The following is a 19,203-nucleotide window of genomic DNA, read 5'->3' on the forward strand; positions in this document are numbered from 1 at the left end:
TTGTATTGTATTGGTGTTTGATGTGTGTTTTATGTATGTTAGAAGTAGATACAGTGACTTTTAATGTCTGTTACTTTTTTAACTCCTGAAAATTTTACTATTCCTAGGTTGCTAGCATGGATAATAGAGTAGATGATGATGGTTCCAACTCTGAGATAGGAGATAAAGAGGAGGAACAAATTGTGGATAGGGAGATGATAAGTTTTAATTTGGGGCAGATTAACTTTGAATATTGATGTAATGCAGATGTGTTACATTTGAAGAGTATTTGTATGCTAATGATTTAATCATGCATTAAGTAATTGAGTAGATAATTTAAAGAATGGTAATGTGTATAGTATGCTTTCATTTCTGGTTTTTTTTTTTTTTGCAAAGAATTAAATGATTCCATTTTCTGAAAAGAAAGTGTTTTGAGAAGGGAGGAATATCAAGCTACAACACTTTACTGTATTTCCCATCTGTGAAATAAGCTTAAATTGAAATATCATTTTGGATGGGAGGGGTACCTGGGATTGAACTCTGGGACACTCTACTGAGCCACATCCCCAACCCCCTATATTTAGAGACCAAGTCTCACTTAGTTGCTTATTGTCTTACTGTTGCTGAGCCTGGCCTTGAACTTGGGATCCCTCTAGCTCAGCCTCTGAGCCACTGGGATTACAGGTGTGCACCACCGCGCCCAGCAAAATATCATTGTTCTTATATTTTTCTTAAATTTTAATAATTTTATACTCTTATTGCTAATAAGCATAGATTGCTTTTTAAAAGCATAATAGTTATGCTAAGAAGTATTTCCTCATAGTACCATATAACATGTCTTTGCTTTTAGTAGATTGAGTAATTGAATTTCATTTAGTGATTGTAATAATCTTGTGTATTTCCCCCCTTTAGTCACTGAACAGCAAATTGCCCAAAAGATAATCAATTTCATGAAAGAAGATCAAGAACTGATACAGAAATTTTCAAAGTATGAACAGAAGGTATAATTATTTTTTTGTTTCTTTCTCCCTTGGTTCTAGCTTGAATCATTTCTACCTGTTTTAATTTAAAAATCATATTTTAAAATTTTTATTTCATTATTTCCTACAAATCATCCAAATTCTAAGCAGTCATATGTATACATTCTTCTGGAAAGGGTCACTTGTCTGGAAGTAACTTGTATAGTAGCACTATAATTTGTGTATCTTAATTCTGAATGCTTTATTTACATAGATGAAGGAATCAAAGAAACAGATCCAAGAAATTATGAAACAAAATATGATTCTTTCTGATGAAGCAACTAAATATAAGGTAAAAATTCCTTCTTAGGGGGGAATTACATTCCAAACTCAAAAGTAAATGTAATGAGTGAGTAATCTTGACACCTTTTTTCCCAGGATAAAATAAAGCTTCTTGAAAAAGCTAAAGAATTTCTGGATGAGAGAGCTAAAAGTCTTCATGTTATGTTAGAATCTGAAAGAGAACAGAATGCTAAGAATCACGACTTGGTAAGAGTTTTGCTGCTAAGTGTTGCTGTAATTTGGCCTTTGAAATATTTTGTAAAATTGGTTAAGTTGAACTTAGTCCAGCTGTTAACTAAAGTAAGATTAGGAGTCAAGGAAGTTGAACCCACTTCTGTGCCCATTTTGTGGAACTTTTAAGTACTGATACAACAAATTATTTTTATGGGCCTAGGAAATATTTTTATTCTCAACCTTGGATAATTTTCATATTGCTTTGCTCTACCTTTGGAAACATGCAGATCAACTAAAAAACTATTGTCCAATTGAACAGTATTTGTTTACTTTTTACTTGAAAGAGTAATGAATTAATCAATTTTCTGTACTTAAAAAAAATTTACTTACATATTTCATTTTCAATTTCTATAAGTTTCTGTAATTACATAAAAGTTGCAAAAGATAGTAGAGAGTGTGTTCTGAAATATCCTACCCCAAAGTAAGCTTGATCACCTAGCTGAGGTAGTATTTATCAGATTTCTCCACTGTAAAAATTCTTTCCAATCCTTTTCATATTATATTCTTTGGAAGTTACCATGCACAGCCCACAGTTAAAGTATGAAGAGTTACGAGCTCAGGATGCAGCTCATGGTAGAGCACTTGCCTAGCATGCATGAGTGTCAGGATTCAATCCCAGGCATTGCAAACAAAGATTGCAGAGTTATGTCCACTTCCTTAAGGAGCAAATATATTTATAAATTTTTGGGAATTCTTCTGTATGTGAGATTAGTCTATTCTCCCTTAAATTTTATCATTTTTTACTTCAGATAAGAAAATTTTAAAAATTATCTTGGGAAATTTTTTTCTCTATCACTAGAAAAAAATTAGTAATTTGAACTGGTTTATTTGAAACAGTAATTAATTAATTTTCTATGCTTTAAAGCATTTTATAATTGCATTATGATTTTCTATACTTTGACCTTTTTTTCTGGTTATCTCATAAACAGTAAGGTTGTGGATGCCATGAAATATTTATGACTTCATTTTCCCTCATCTCTTTCAGTTCTTGATTTTTTGCTTAGTCCAAAGCTGGATCCCCTGCATTTATCTGAAATGTAATGGGATGGCTTGACAAATATTTTGTTGTGTTTATCTTTTTTAGTATATATATGTGTGTACACACACACACACATACACACACACACACACACACACACACACACATATCACTATTTCTACTGAAATCCTAATGCATATTTTGTGTTCTGTTTTCACCTGGCAGATAATGGAAAATAAGAAATCTATAGAGAAGCTTAAAGATGTCATTTCAGTGAACACTTCTGAACTTTCAGAGGTAAAGCTGCCAACTCTTGCTAACGGGATATTAATACTACATCTTAGTTTTGTTGCGGACCAAAAATTTGAAGTGTGCTAAAATGTGCAAAAAATGAGAACTATATGATGTCTGGTTTGGGAAAGTATAACTTTGTTTTTTCTTTGGAATTAATTCACTAACTGTAGTGTTTTGCATTAGCTTCAAATTGTCTTTAATGAAGCTAAGCTTCGTGAAGAGAAGGTGAAGTTGGAATGCTGTCAGCTTCAGAAAGAAAATACCGTGCTTAAGAAGACGAAAGAGCAGGTAAAAAAAATTTGATGTCATACATAATGTAAACTAGAGAAGTGAATATCATTATCTTATATCTTTCTTGGATCTGTTTCTGAGGTAAGGAATATTCATGTAGGACCTTTTCTAGATATGCAAAGTTTAAACATGCTCCCTAAATTGAGTGCATCTATATGTTCTCCATCTGTTTTGGATCTTTGGATTATTGCTTTTCTTATCAAATGTCATTCAGTTATTAACTTGCATAGCCTCAAAGAAACTTTTAAACCAGAAAATTAAGTATTTTATGATCCTCTTTTGAGTAGTTACTGATTCACCGGCCAAGGGAAGATTACATGATAAGGAGTCGAAATTTAGGAGACAGTCATATGTGCCCAGCCATTCCTGCTGGAGGTAAATTATTTGAATTGGCAGCAATTTTCTGGGGAATGCAATAAACAGGGTCAACTTCCTGAGAGCTCTGATGTTCTTACTCCAGCTGTGAGAGTTGGGGCCACTCTGCCCTCTTCCTTAACCAAGGTCTCAACCCCCTCGATTGAGGCAGGCCACAAAGGTGTATGGTTCTCTATTTCTTTGTCTAAGTCTTGTAGTCCTGATGTATCCAGTGCAGAAACCCCTCCCTAACCCATAGGAATTCATGTGTTTTGACTTTTCAGTTGCAGCAGGAAGTCAAAGACTGGAGTACATCACACGCTGAGCTCAGTGAACAAATCAAATCATTTGAGAAGACCCAGAAAGATTTACTTGTAGCTCTTAATCACAAAGATGATACTATTAATGTAAATTTATACTCCAAATACATGTTTCATCTCATGAATTCTCCTGAAATCTTCTGAATTAAAATCGAGAGTCTTCCAACCTTTTGCTTCTTTTCTAGGCTTTGACTAATTATATCACACAGTTGAATCGGTTACAATGTGAATCTGAAACTGAGGATCAAAATAGAGAAGATGAGTCAGATGAATTAACCAACGGAGAGGTAGCAGGTAAGATCAGTCTCAGGGAGGTTGAATCCTTTTTTTGCTTTCCTGTCTTTAATTAAGTATTTATACAGATGCCACTTTTCAGCTGGCTGATTTTCTTCTTAAGCTTCAGGGTTGTAGACACATATCACTGGATCTATAGATATGTCTGTTGCATTGGCAGAGGTGGGTTGCTGGGGTATAATGTAGCAATAGGCATGTGAAGAACACTGACTTTTTCTATCCCATTGAAAACTAGTAGGTACACTGCAGCTACAATAGTCAGATCCTATACCTCTAAGTATTGAACATTGTACAGTAAGAGAAATTTGTTTCTTAACTTATGCAGATGATAGTTGATTTTGATACTCATCATCTCTATGGCTCTGTGGTTTTAAGGTCCACAGTCAGTCTTAAAAGTCCGGAGGTAGTTGGAACCATAAACTAAGGCTGTGAGAACAGAGGCTAGAGACTATCAGAAAGCTAGAGAGAGGGAGTGTAACAGTGTTTACTGATGAGGAAAATATTTCCAGATGTTTTCTCCCAAGTTGGATATTGCTTACATAGCAAGTATTTCAAACCACACCTGGTAGTAGATTCAGGGAGAAAACAGAGGATTGAATCTTTCTAAATAAGACACTTACTTGCCCATGTGAAGATAGATCTGAGAGAGAAGAAAAGCTTTTATCTTACAAGAATAGCATAGATAACATTTTAGTTGTACAAACTAGAAATTCACCTTTTTTTGTTTTGTTTTTAAGACAGACACAGTACTTTTATTTATTTTTATGCTGAGGATCAAACTCAGTGCCTCACACATACTAGGTGAGCACTCTACCACTGAGCCACAACCCCAGCCTGAAATTCACCTCTCTCTCTTTTTTTTTTTTAAATCTAAGCTTGCAATTCTCTTAAAAGTCATTAGTCTAATCAGTTTAGTTATTTAATTGATTTTTTTTTCTTCTGGTGTTTGAACACTATCATTATTTTGTTGGGGGAAGTTAGGAGAATATAGAGTTAAAAGTAAGGAAAGAAAAAGCTAAAGTCTTTTGTTTTTTAGGTGATCGAAATGAGAAGATCAAAGATCAAATTAACCAGATGATTGATGTCTCTCAGGTATAGTTCTTTGTAAGAGTCCCATAGTGCCTGTGAATTCTTCCTGTGCCTCACTTTTAAGAATACCTCTCTTTTCTGCAATTTTTAGACACAAACTACAATATCAGTAGTTGAAGAGGATCTAAAACTTTTACAACCTAAGCTAAGAGCCTCGATGTCCACAAAATGTAATCTAGAAGGTGGGTTCTTCTTGAGAAGAAATTGCCATGTTGGAAAGACTTAAAATTTTATTGGAAAGATAAAGAATGGCTTCTTGCTTTCATGCTTCTTACTTTTCTTGGCACTACTCCTTCAAACAAGTTCTTAAGTCCTTGTACACATATAGAGATAAGCTGTTTTATCCTTTACAGACCAAATAAAGAAATTAGAAGGTGACTGCAATTCACTACAGTCTTCTAAAGTTGGACTGGAAGAAAAATGCAAAACTCTAAGGCAGAAAGTGGAGATTTTAAATGAACTCTACCAGAAAGATGAGATGGCACTACAAAAGTAAGATTTTCATTGTTTGTTATTGTTATCACTGTGTGAACTAATAGATAATTTTATCTTTTCTTAAGATTATTTACAATTTCTTCTAGTTTTAATAAGTAGAGATTTGTCTTTTTTCCTTTGTGTTTTGTTTCCTATAAGTTGCATTTTTCTTTCCACCATCAGTCTTAAGAGTCCTGATGTAGTTGGAACCATAAACTAAGGCTGTGAGGACATCGTAATCAATTGTCAAATTCATATGAAGGCAGGAAGTGGTAAAATGGTATTAACAGTCACTAATGTGGAAATACCTCTCAAAGTTCTAGACCCTTTCTATGATCCCCCTATTTATTTTAAGTACCTTTCATTGTGATCAGTTATGTAATTCTAATGTTTTGAACTTATATCTCTAACTCTGGATCTTTAAAAATACTGAGTGATTTGGAATGACATGTTTTAGTAGAATAAAAACTTCAAAAAGGAATAATATTTACTTATTGATGGTACAAGTTTTGGACTTGAATATCTCAGATGTTCACACAAAATGGAACTGTGGCAAGGACCTTAGGAGTTATGATTACAGAAGTACTTGTTTGTAGTATATATTTATATATTAATCTTCTTTGTGTGGAGCTAGTCATTTTTTGTAAAGCAAAGACTTACCTTCTTGCAGACCTAACTATTTTTAGGTATTTTGACTTCTGTTGCCTAATTAATGCATTAAATATTGAAACCTTTCCATTAACTTTTCTAAAATTCTGTGATCTCCAAGCGACCTTTTTAGAATCTCAAATTTTTGTTCAGGCCAGTTCTAAATTCCTGGCCTGTTTCAAAGAAGCATTTCTCATTTTATCACTTTTTTTAAAAAGAACACTTGTTTTCTCTGTCCCTACTAGTAATCTGAATGACCTAAATGGCAATTAATTTTCTTTGTAATGCAATTAAATTGTAGCACTATTTTTTTCAACTCCTCCAAAATTCATTCAGTCATCATCTTTGGTTTGTACTTTTTTTACTCATCCCTAGGTACTATGTTAGTTCATGCCTGTGTCATCTTTTCTGTTTCTAACCTAGATCATCTGTCTTCATTCTCCATTTTTTATATTTGTATATAACTTTTTTCAAATTCTTAGTAGTTTTCTCTATACCCGCTTGAGTGGACTTTCTAAAATATAAGTCTGTCCATGTCAATATGTGCCTGTGGTTTATGAAGAATTTGCTTTCTATTTGATGACCTGTTCTTTTTTTCTTCCTTGTATCTTTTTAATAGTTTAAATATTTTTAATTATTTTCCTCATCCCCTGTATAAGCTCGTTGTAATCATAAATTATAATGGAATTATAATTATATAATTATAATTTTATTCATCTTCTCATAATTTAAAGGCCATGGTATATATTCTGGATTTAATAAAAACCTGACATAGATTAATATGTTTATTATTTTCTTTTTATGGGCTTTAAGTAGCTCCTGAATCAGATAACTGTTGTGGCATTGTATGTTAGTACTTCATATACTGTGAACTCCACAAGACATTCATTCAATTTATACACATATTTAAAGTTTCTGTAGTTCTGCATTCTACACTGTTGGTTTCTTATTTGAAATTATTTTCATTCTATTTGAACATTGTCCTTTAATGATAGATTTGATTAGTGTATCAAAGGTAGTACAAGGATAAACAGAGAATAGTATTTTATCCACTAAATATTGCTACCTGTATAATCTGTATTAGGTTGACATGAACTTCATGATTAGAGTTAAAACCAGTTTCCATTTTTAAAGGATCTTTCTTTTGGCTACTGAATTTTGACTGTTACTTAGTTTTAGCAATTTAAAAATATTCAATTAATTTTTCTTTAAGGAGTCCATTATCATTGTTGTTTGGTCTTATCCCTCCCCTAGTTTCTGTAGTCCTTTCTCTGTTTTTATAACAGTTGTATTGGGAAGTGCCTAGGTGTAGTTTTCCCCACCCCACCCACTTTTCCTCTTGCAGTTATGTTGCTTGGGACCATTAAACACTTCTTGAATTTTCGAGTCTTTTTCTAAATGTTGATTTTACCTCATTCTCTCTGCTGATTATAATAATGCATATTAGAATTTGATTTCCCCTGCCTCCTACATTCTGGATTTACTTCTTCTGGATATTTTTTTCTGACCTGTCTTAAAAGCGCTAGGATTTATTTTACTTCCCAAATCTGCTGCTAAAATCATTCATTGAGTTTAGGATTTTAAAAAATTCAGGGTTTAAAATATTATTTTAGTTGTAGATAGACACAATATTTTATTTTTTATAGGATTTTTTTTTTAAGAGAGAGAGAAAGAGAATTTAAGTTTATTTTTTAGTTTTTGGCAGACACCACATCTTTGTTTGCATGGGGTGCTGAGGATTGAACCTGGGCCGCACGCATGCCAGGCGAGCATGCTACTGCTTGAGCCACATCCCCAGCTCGACACAATATTTTATTTATTTTATGTGGTGTTGTGGACTGATCCCAGTGCCCCACACATCTGGGGCTCGTGCTTCACCACTGAGCCACAACCCCAGTCCTATTTCAGTACTACAGCTCAAACCCAGGACCTTGAGCCATGTGCTCTACTATTGAGCTACCTCCCCAGACTCCTTGCTCTTTCTCATAAGGGAATAGGGTCTTAGTGCTTTCCAAGCTATCTTTAATCTCATAATTCTGCCTCTGCCTCCTGAGTATCTTCGACTGTAGGTAGGTCACCACACCCAACTATTTCTTGGTTTTATAGTTTCTAATCCTTTGACAAAATTCGTGATCTTTTTTTTTTCCTCTTTTGTGGTGCTGGTGTTTGAACCCAGAGCCTTGTGCGTGCAAGGCAGCACTTTACCAACTAAACTATATTCCCAGCCCTGAAATTCATAATCTTGACTTTACTTTTTTGACTATATAAAGCACAGTGATTTTAAAACATGTGCGGATAACCCCATTCGGTGGTTTCCTTTTCTGTGGGATTTTTTCTCACAGAATTTTGTCTTATGGAGTGCCTGGTCAGTTTTGATTGGCCAACATTGTTGTGATAATTATAGATGAAATTTGAGGACTAAGATGAAGTTATCTTCTTATAGAAAAGTGTTGAGGTTACTTGAGTAAGATTGTCACTTTAAACTTAGTCAGCAATTAAGATAATTCAAAAATGACTTGTCTTTTCAATGTTTCAGTATTGTTCCTTTTGGATTTTTTGCCTGTTCATCACTTAAGTGTGCAGTACTTTCTAATCTAAACTCAAAGACTAGGGCTTTTATTTAGGGTCCCTTTATTGGTAGCCTCTTTTTTCCTCTAAGCCCAGGAATTTAATGAAGGCTTGGTTCAGACTCATATCTTTGTGTTATCTTTAATAGGAGAAAAGTACCTTAAAGTGCCAGCCTTACTTGTAATTCTGAGATTCCTTTTTCTAATGGATCTTGGCCACATACATATATCTTCACTGACTTTTTAGCTTGGATCCCTTCAAACACAATTTTATATTCTTATAAAGATGTTTTGATTGTTGTTAGTGCTCTCAGACTAACTCTTTGATAATTGGAAACAAAATTCTCTCTGTCCTTCAAGATTCAGTTTTCTCCATATTCCTTCTTTAGCCAGTGGGGAAAATTATTATATTCCTTTAGGCATCATTTATACCTGAAACAGTGAGCTCTTTTATTCTTTAGCATCTTACAAGGTAACTAGTATATTATAGCCACTCATGAAATACTTGCTGAAGAATTAAATTAGAAGCTATATAAGAATATATAATCCCCTTTTTTTATTTGGTATCAGTAATCCTTTTTACTGCAGTTACTTCTGATTTATGGAAGATTAAGTTTCAAGTTAATTATCTTTTGAATTGGAACTATGGCTAAAGTAGTACAAGGATAGCAGGAAATAGTATTTTTTAAATCATTAATTGTGGCTACCTTTGTGTCAGTAGATGAACATCTTGAGTTTTATGATCAGAGTTAAAACTTGTCAGTAGATAATACTCTGATAGTGGGTCAGTTTGGCTTCTTTTTCTGGTTGATAGACATTATCAAAACTCAGATTTGTCTTTTTGCTTAATTTACATTTCTTTTGAAATAGATATCTAAAGTGTGAAAAATGTTCTGTGGTTAATTGCATAGCTAAAAGACATATTCTAGAAGATTTTTTCTTTGACTATATCTTTATTATGGTACCAGTCTTGTTATGAGAAAAGAGTTCCTCCATGACAAAGATATACTTAGTGTCCTACCCATGGCAGAAACGAGAAAAGAATTATCCCCTGCTTTATCCTAATATGTTTAATTATGTTAGGTTGATCAGTCCTGATCTTCCACATTGAAGTAAAGTGAGTTTTTATTATCTTACACACAGGAGACTTGCCCTTGGGGCACATGTTGTTTTCACATTTATTTTATTTACTGGTAAGTAGAGAATTAAGAGGAGAAGTTAGAAAATGTAAGTGATTTGCCAGAGTTTGATTTATGAAATTGCAGGTTTGAATTCCTATTTTATGTGCCTAAGCATTTTATAGAATTGTGGGAAGTGATATTCACAAAGAGAAACTTTTGATTTGATAACTGGCTTTATTTTAGGAAACTGAGTCAAGAAGAATGTGAGAGACTAGAAAAAGAGCAGCAGCTGTCAGCTGCAGATGAAAAGGTGGTTTCCGCTGTACAGGAAATTAAAAATTACAAGTGAGTTCAGTTTCTAAAGGAGGGTGTCAATGTCTAATGAATTAGTGTTAGCTTTCTTTTTAATCATTTTTTTACATTATGTAGATAGAAGAAAATAGCATGGAAGTATAAATAACAAGAGAATATGAACACATTCAATTCACACAGGAAAAAAAATAAATTTCAACTTAACAAATGAAAAATGTTAACAAAAATTTACTTGTACCCAATGGGCAAGACCATAGGGAACTTGGTCAATGCAAACAGTTCTGGGGGTTTTGTATGTTGTAGTAATTCTTTAAGAAATCAGTTTGCTGTGTGTTATATCAAGACCCACAAAAGTGTGGCATTTGATAGACCTTGGAAATCTTCTATGGATATAATTTGAAAAAAAGAAAAAAAGTTTTAAGGAGGAAGATATTTCTAGCAGAATTACTTGAGAACACACTGATGAATAGTTAAGGAAATTATAATTTATCAATTCAGAATCTCTAGCAATTAAATGATAAAAAAGTTATTAGTATTAGGTTTTTATTTTATTTATTTATTTATTTATTTATGGTGCTTTACTACTAAGCTACATCCTTAGACCTTTTTTTTTTTTTTTACTTTGAGACAGGGTCTCAGTTGCATAGGTTCCCACTTAATTGCTGAGACTGACCTCTAACTTGTGATCCTGCTGTCTCAGCTTCCCAATCATTGGGATTATTGGCATGTGGCATTGCACCTGGCCTGTAGTATTAGTTTTGATCACACTGGATTCATATAACTATGAAATGTTTTTCTTATGTATGATAAAAGTCTTTAAAAGTATAGCTGATGGAATAAAGGGAAAATGGTCAGAATGTTCCAAATTTTATTCAATTGTTGTAATTCTTAGGCGGAGAATTGAAGAGATGGAAGAAGAATTACAGAAAACCAAGCGCTCATTTAAAAACCAGGTAGTAATTAATACTGTCCTGTAGTTGCAGAATTCTTTGATATCTAATACAGACAATTATAGGCTATTATAATGAGTCCCTAAAAACATTTTTTTAATGTGTTGTCTTTTTCAGATTGCAATGCATGAGAAGAAAGCTCATGATAATTGGGTAAGATTTTTTCCCCCTTTTCTTTATTTTTTGCATAGCCTACCGCAACTGAATTTGAATATTTTCTCTTTAATAGCTCAAAGCTCGTTCTGCAGAAAGAGCCATAGCTGAAGAGAAAAGGGAAGCTGCTAATTTGAGACAGAAGTATGTAATTTTTATATCTTACTGTATGTTTTATAGTGTTTTAAGGTTATGCTAGATATTATCTATGATTGCTGTTTCATAATTCAGCCCATTCTTTCTCAATATTCAAGACTACTGGAAATGACCCAAAAGATGGCAATGCGGCAATATGAACCTGTGATTGTAAAACCAATGCCGGGGAGACCAAATTTACAAAATCCTCCTGGGAGAGGTAGGGGGCACTTTGTAAAAGGAGCTATTTTATTTCTTGGTGCAGAATGTATGTAAATTACTTTTTATTTCTGTGTGTAATGGTTATGAAATAATCTGAATGATTTGCTAAAGCGGGAGGTGTCGGGGTTGGTGTCAGGGAGAAGGCTGCCTTAAAGTAGTAACACGGCATTGTTATCTTTAGGTCCACTGAGCCATAATGGCTCTTTTGGTCCATCCCCCATGAGTGGTGGAGAATGTTCCCCTCCACTGACAGCAGAGCCAGCTGGGAGACCTCCTTCTGCTACTCTTAATCAAAGAGATATGCCTAGAAATGGATTTGGTGAGCATTCACATGTTGCTTTATAGTAAACTGCTTCAAGGTTTTGTTTTTTTTTTCCCTTTTGAATATTCTAATGAAAACATAGAATTTGGGCCTGTACAATATATAGAAGATGATTTCTTACTTTATCTTAGTGAATGTTTTCTGTAAAATCTGTTCTAGAATAGAAAACATTTTTTTTTTTCCTGGAGGTCCCTGTATTCTTTTTTTCTTTTAAATTTTACACTGTGAAGTGTAAACCTTTATCTTTAAATTAAATCTCTATGGTTTTCCTTTCCCAAATATTATAAAAGTAGCCTTAAACTTTATGTGGCATACATATTTCCAATATGAAATACTGAGTCTTATTTCAAATTCTAAATAGGACTGTAGTCTTGGTAAGATTGGAAGTCAGGTTATACAGACTAAAGAAAAGCCAACTACACATACTTCAAGTCTATAGCTTAAAGTTTAGGACCAGTACGTATTAATTTGCTGTTCTATCAACCCAAGGCAGTTCTTTATTTTACTTAAGTCTCTTCATAAATTGTGATTTACGTATTGGGCAACCCATTTTTTAAAAAAAATATTTTTAATTGTAGATGGTGTGGTGCTGAGAATCAAACCCAGTGCCTCACGCATGCTAGGCAAACACTCTACAACTGAGCTACGACCCCAACCCCTGGGCAACCCATTTTTAATGTTGCTTTCTAGTTATTTTTGAACCCTGACCTGTCCACCAGTGGTTTATTTCTTCTGAAAAATACATACAAGGGCTCTGATCTTTCTTTCCCAAGGGTCAATGGATGGACCTTTACCTCGTACTCAATGGTCTTCTGAGGCATCTGGGAAACCCGTTGCCTCTGGTAAAGAGACCAAGTAATTTCAAAGAATCTGTAATTGTGGATGCAGGATTTTTATTCTTTTCATGTTAGAATAAGTCTGAATCCATTATTTGATCTCTAACAGACCCAGGATGTGGTCCAGCTCACATGAACAGCAGCTCCAGAAGTTCTTCTCCAGCTAAGGTGACGGATGAGGGCAAGGTAAGTTCTGTAGTTACTGTGAATCACGTGCTCGTGCAGGAACATGTAGCTTTCCTACAGTACTTGCTCTTTGCTTTATCCTTCTTTGTGTTCTATTTGTACTATCCCATTTGTTTTTTAAAAAACAAAAGCAAACTGTTCCCCAAGAACCTGAGACCCTCTCAGTTTCTACCATTACTTCTTTGACTGAGCATCCAGTTGGAGTAAGTACTTAGAGGTTGAGAACTGAATTGGGTTTTATTCTGTGCATTTTTGGGAAGGCTATTCAGAGCATGGCACTGATCTTGTTTGCTTTAAACGGCATGCAATATTGAGCTTACTTTTCTCCTTAACTTGGAAATGTGGCTTAAGTGTGTATAACTATAATGAACTACAGAATGTGAAAAGTTATCACTCTAACTTTATATGGTGTTTTGTGTTGAATGTTCTAAGGCAAAGTAAATTCATTATAAATTATATAATTCATCATTTTTACTTTTGTTTGGAAGAATGCTATTTAAGAATTCCTCCATTTGTGCAAACCCTATTTTGAGTGATTTGAATTAGATTGGTATCAGATTTTCTGAAAGTGAAATACTGTTTCAGTGCAACAATGATAATCTGAAATGACCTCTTGAGCCAGTCCCAAGCAATGTTCTCATTTGTTCACATAAGTGCATTCTCTTGTAACTGTTGCTATTATATCTGGTAGGTCTTCTGCAGCTCTATAATAAAATAAATTTTTAATTGTTTAGTTTCAAACCCACTACTCATAGGAAATGATAAATCAATATCTCAAATGGTGTACAGTAAATGAAAGTAAATATTAAAGCCTTGTCTTCCTAATTTGTGTATATAGCATTGTGTTGGAAAATACTTCTCAAGTTCCAGTGTATACATATTCCAGGAATATACATCTCTGGAGCAATCTAAGGGCAGCTTAGATAAGACCCCCAAACCCCTTTGTAGTAGAAGACTTAAAAGAGAGCAAAGACCCATTGTTAGAGAGGAGTAGAGGTGGGAAAAGCATGGCTTGGAGGCAAACCTGGGATTGAGACCCTTTAATATGCAGTGTGGCCTTCAACAAATTATGATAATCCATTTGCTTTTGTTCCCTCTTATTTAAAACAAGACAGTCTACTTAAAGATCTCAGAGGTTGAATAATATATGAAAGACTTACTGAAGATACTCTGAATAGTAGCTATTATTACATGGGTAGGGAATGGATTTTTCATTTTATTCTGTTCATTCTTAATATGGAAGTAATGAGCTATTGTGATGAAAGGGAAGTGATGGGGAAGGGGGGGATCCCTTTGAAATAGGTTGTAGTGAATACAGCATGACATACTGGTCAGAAATCACCTCTGTTAATAACCTCTGCCAGTCCTCTTGCCTTTCCCTTTCCTGTGCAGATATAATCACTAACAAACTGCTCCCTCTGTGGAATCCTTCTAACTTCTGTAAGCTGTCAGTGGGAATACACAGGAGGGGTGGGTAGAGTTTTGTTGCACTGATGGTGTTCTCTGGACAGGTGCCTGTTTTGGGTTTTAGCTTTTATTGGTGTTGGTACTTTGTCTTAATACATAGGAATTTTAAAACTTTTAACTGCTTTAAAATCTTAAATTGCAGGTTAATATGGCTATGAAAGGGCCCCCTCCTTTCTCAGGGGTACCCTTCATGGGCCCCCCTATGGGACCCCCGATGGGACGGCCTCCACCACCTCCCTTTTGGTATGGACCTCCATTTCAGCTCGGTGGGCCTTTTGGGCCTCGGCCAATTCCTCCACCACCATTTGGTATGATGATCTGAACAGTAGTGATTGACTTATAAATCACATTCATCTTTCATTTCTATTGCTTGCTAAAACAGTTGGTTGCTATCTCAGGTCTTAACAATGAAAGGATACAGCTGAGTACATTTTAACTTTTCCTCCAGTTTTCTGGGACATATGGGACACTACATAATCTTATACTGAGATAGGCAATAGCTATCTCATAGACAAGGATAAGGGGCTATATAGAGAAAAGCCAGAAATATTACTTCTGCAGATGTTTGTTGAAAATATGTTGCTATGCACTGCAATAGATGGAAAGGTGGATGAGACACATGCCATAACTTAAAATTTTGTCACAGATATGAAAATCCTATAGCATAAAGTTTGTAATCACCCATAATGGAAGCATAAGCAGTAGGTTATAGAATATAGAAAAGGAAAAGTCAAACCCTCTTTACCTTGAGAAAAGTCAGAGGGAAGTGTTAAAGAGGAGGATTTAACAGTGACCTAATAAATGTTGCTGATTTAATTAGGTGGCTGTGGAAGGCCTTTTCCAGGAGGGCATGCACCTTGATTCTGATGACATGTGTAAAGTCCATGCTGAAATACTTTATGAATTTTTAATGGATACAGTAATAAATAGTAAGATTTCCTTTTATCAAAATTTCTTTGATGTAGTAAAGTTCTTATTTCATAATCTATCATCTTGTCATGGTAATATAGTACTTCCAAATATAAATGAAGCTCTTGTGAGATAGAAATAATTCTGCAATTATATAGTAGGGAAAGAAAAAGATAAGCCTGGAGCTAGGTAGAGCCATGTTTAAATCCTTAATATGTTGCTTCATGGGTGGTTGGCCAGGCTATAACCTAAACTTGTTCTATTTCAGTTTGCCTCATCTGGCAAGTCAGGATGTTCACCAGTTGATGTTCTAGGCTTAGGAGAAATTAAAGACTATATTAACATACTTGAAATCACCCAAGTTCAGAAATTTCTGGGTATTTACATAACTTCCTTTTTATTTTCCAGGTCCTGGTATGCATCCGCCAATAGGCTTCAGAGAATATCCACCAGGTATTCCACCTGGACAACGGGATTTGCCTTTTGACCCTCGTGATTTTTTTCCAGGACCTCCACCATTTAGACCTTTAGGCTCATTTGGCCCAAGAGAGTACTTCATTCCTGGTGCCCCATTACCACCTCCAACTCATGGTCCCCAAGACTATGGGCCACCACCTGCTGCAAAAGACTTAATGTCTTCAGGCTTTAAAGATGAACCTCCATCTACACCCGATTCTCAGAGTAGTGAGGGCTGTTCACAGGCCTTAAAACAGGGCCCATAAAATTAACCTCTGACACTTAGTCAGAAAGTGGACTATGAACTATTTATTCATTGTGTTGAAGGATTATTGGCTTCAAAATATAAAAGTTTATTTTAAATGGTTTATGTTTTTAGAATGAAGCTGCCTTGGTGCAGTATACATTTGGAGCCAAAATATTTTCCCCCTAAATATCCCCCACTTAAACTAGAGTATCCTTCCAACTTTAAAATGTGCAATAAGGAATACCTTTGTTTTAGTTAATGTAGCATATACAATTGCTAAATGATTTAGAATGTCATAATTTTGGACATTTCCTGTGGAAATGCTTTAAGAACATGTGTTTCCATTATCCTATTTTTAGTGTATTCCAGTTGATAACAGAGAAATGGTGTTTTATAAGCTTGATTTTCCTCTTTAAATATCTGGTCGCAGAGACTGTTACACTAAAAATGTTTACTCAAAGATCATAAACTTCATTTTCCTTCTTGCTGAAGTTCTTTGTTGTAATAGTTCATAAAAAATTGTTTATTAATATTTCCCAAGTGTCTGTTGATTCATTGGATCGTCATGAGACTTTGTGCCTTTGGGGAAGCATGTAAACTCACTCTCAGAACTGAAGATGGTGACTTGGCAGCATCTTTCCTGTTGCTCACTGTTAAGGAGGCTGGACCTTGGTCAACTGTGAACTTATACAGAGGAATTTCTTTTACTTGTGAGAAGTCTTGTGGCTCTATTTTTGTAGCACATTCATGTACTTTTTTCTAACCACTGTCCATGTGAGAATGGTTTTCTGAGAATGAGTTTACATTAGTAGCAAGAGTTGTTTGATCTGAAGTTCTACTGCTTTTGCCATTACTGCATTATAATGGTAAAATATAGGGTGATATGTTGTGTCTATAAAAAATAAGGAAATTTCTTTTAAAAAATGTACACACACACTCTTCTCTTTCCCATACCTTGCCACTGATTTTCAAGAAATATGATAAAAAAATTAGAAAACTATAATCCTCTAAGAATGAATGAAACTCTAAGGCTTATAATGTCTTTAATCAGCAACTATGGGCTGAATTAAATTCTTTTTTTTACAGATACTCAAATATATTTTATTTAAAAATCAATTAAAGCAAGTCCTGAATCTGTAACTACTGTCTTTAAAACAATGTTTCTAAGAACTAGCTCTCCAGAGCTGTAATTTTAATTACAGCAATTTTAACAGTACATTTTAAGAGGTTTAAGATTTAAATAAAATTATAAAAGCCTGGTACTTATGTTTACTGCTAGACCATATTCTTCCATTCTTTAAAGTTCTAGAAAGTAATAAGATTGTTGAAACCTAGAACATATCATTGTTCTTTTTATGTCCCCTAAGTATTCTCAAAATAGGGCAAAAGCTTCAGTGTGAAACAAAATCTCTGTGAAACAAAATCTCTAAACTACTGAAGATGACTCAGAATCAAAAAGAATTTGAGTCCGTTAGGAAGAATTCAATCTACATAGCCTCCATTTAATATCAGAAGCAGCAGCTGTGTGTAAGAGGAAAACCATATAATAGCTTATGCCATTTTTAACCATGTAAAATAAAATTTAAGTCACAAGTTTATCTTTCAACCTCTACAGGACACAAGGCAATGCTGAAGTTACTATAACTTCTAATTTTAAAATAGCATTTAAATAAAGGTGATGTCAGCTAGGAAGATAGATTTTCAAGGAAAGGCAGATTTATTTTTTTATTCAAATCAACAGTAGTTTTCCCTCTAAAGCCTTTTTTGTATTTATTCTATTAGTAAGCTATAATGCGTTCTACGTAGTTTATCTGAGCAGTTCTGAAGCCACCCATAGTTGCCTCTCCTTACATCCATCTGATTGTACCACTTCTGTAGCAAAGCCCAAGGTAGTTGCCCATATACCAGTTGTGAGAGAATACTGTCCCTTGATTCAATTATACTTTTGTATCTCAAAAGTTTTAGAAGTCCTCTCCAGCAAATTGTGTTTGAGTTTCTAATAATCAGGGCTGGGGTTGTGGCTCAGTGGTAGAGTGCTCGCCTAGCATGCACAAGGCACTGGGTTCGATCCTCAGCACCACATAAGTGTAAAATAAAGATATTGTGTTTATCTAAAACTTAAGAATAAATATTTTAAAATAAATAAATACTAATAATCAGAATAAAGGAGACTAAATTAAAATAATCCTGTTTTCAAAAATTAGGCAACAGATTGGGAGAAAATGTTGTAAAAATAAAGAACTTTTATTTGTAGTACATAAAGAACACCTACAACTCAATAGGTAAGAGATGATTCAATTTAAAAATAGGTAAAAGATTTGAACAGACATTTCACAAACAAGATTTACAGAGGGAAAAATAAGCATATGAAAAGACATTCAACATTATTAGTCATTAGAAAAATGTAAATTAAACCTATAGTTAAGTATACTGATAATGGCTACAATCAAAAAGACAATAAATGCTGCTATACAGAGAAACAGAAAACCCCTTCATACTGCTGGTAGAGATATAAAATGGTACACCCAATTTGGAAAATTTGACAGCTACTGTAAAAAGTTACCTACTTAACATATGACTCAGCAATTCTACTTATAGGTATCTATTCAAGAGAAATGAAGAATATGTCCACGTAAAATATTGCACATGATTGTTCGATTGTTCAGTGCAGTTTTATTAATAATAACCAAAATTCAAATGTCAACCAACTAATGAGTGAATAGGCACATAAAACATGAGACAGCCATACAATGTAATACTGTAAATTCACCAATAAAAAGGAATAAAATCATAATACATGCTATGACAAGGAAATATGCTAACTGAAAGAAACTATATGCACAAGATCACATATTAGATGCTTCAAATCATATGAAATGTCTAGAAAAAACAAATCTATATAGAGAAAATATAGATAGTGGGAGTGGTTGCAAATGGGCACAAGGAATCTTTTGAATATTATAGAAAAAATACTGAAAATTGAAAAGCAAATGTGTTCATGAAGCCAGAATTAGACAGGCAGTCAGTACAGATACATAACTTGAGTCAGGCAAGATCAAGAAA

At 34.1% G+C, this 19,203-nt stretch overlaps 1 protein-coding gene across 1 annotated transcript in view; it reads left to right on the top strand.

Moving 5' to 3' along the window:
• LOC143387293 (transport and Golgi organization protein 1 homolog) overlaps nucleotides 1-16,594 on the top strand; it is a 46,556-nt gene extending 29,962 nt beyond the window's left edge. The window contains exons 9-29 of the mRNA XM_076841817.1: nucleotides 892-980; nucleotides 1,213-1,290; nucleotides 1,377-1,487; nucleotides 2,719-2,790; nucleotides 2,971-3,075; nucleotides 3,717-3,839; nucleotides 3,938-4,046; nucleotides 5,083-5,138; nucleotides 5,227-5,317; nucleotides 5,489-5,627; nucleotides 10,189-10,290; nucleotides 11,150-11,210; nucleotides 11,325-11,360; nucleotides 11,437-11,504; nucleotides 11,615-11,715; nucleotides 11,899-12,036; nucleotides 12,813-12,881; nucleotides 12,985-13,061; nucleotides 13,193-13,264; nucleotides 14,671-14,836; nucleotides 15,846-16,594. Coding sequence (XP_076697932.1) covers nucleotides 892-980; nucleotides 1,213-1,290; nucleotides 1,377-1,487; nucleotides 2,719-2,790; nucleotides 2,971-3,075; nucleotides 3,717-3,839; nucleotides 3,938-4,046; nucleotides 5,083-5,138; nucleotides 5,227-5,317; nucleotides 5,489-5,627; nucleotides 10,189-10,290; nucleotides 11,150-11,210; nucleotides 11,325-11,360; nucleotides 11,437-11,504; nucleotides 11,615-11,715; nucleotides 11,899-12,036; nucleotides 12,813-12,881; nucleotides 12,985-13,061; nucleotides 13,193-13,264; nucleotides 14,671-14,836; nucleotides 15,846-16,159 — 2,177 coding nt within the window. The 3' untranslated portion in view covers nucleotides 16,160-16,594. The remainder of the gene's footprint in view (nucleotides 1-891; nucleotides 981-1,212; nucleotides 1,291-1,376; nucleotides 1,488-2,718; nucleotides 2,791-2,970; nucleotides 3,076-3,716; nucleotides 3,840-3,937; nucleotides 4,047-5,082; nucleotides 5,139-5,226; nucleotides 5,318-5,488; nucleotides 5,628-10,188; nucleotides 10,291-11,149; nucleotides 11,211-11,324; nucleotides 11,361-11,436; nucleotides 11,505-11,614; nucleotides 11,716-11,898; nucleotides 12,037-12,812; nucleotides 12,882-12,984; nucleotides 13,062-13,192; nucleotides 13,265-14,670; nucleotides 14,837-15,845) is intronic.
• Nucleotides 16,595-19,203: the final 2,609 nt, after the last annotated feature.

The sequence above is a fragment of the Callospermophilus lateralis genome, unplaced genomic scaffold (genome assembly GCF_048772815.1).
Source record: "Callospermophilus lateralis isolate mCalLat2 unplaced genomic scaffold, mCalLat2.hap1 Scaffold_127, whole genome shotgun sequence".
Classification (NCBI taxonomy): Eukaryota; Metazoa; Chordata; class Mammalia; order Rodentia; family Sciuridae; genus Callospermophilus; species Callospermophilus lateralis.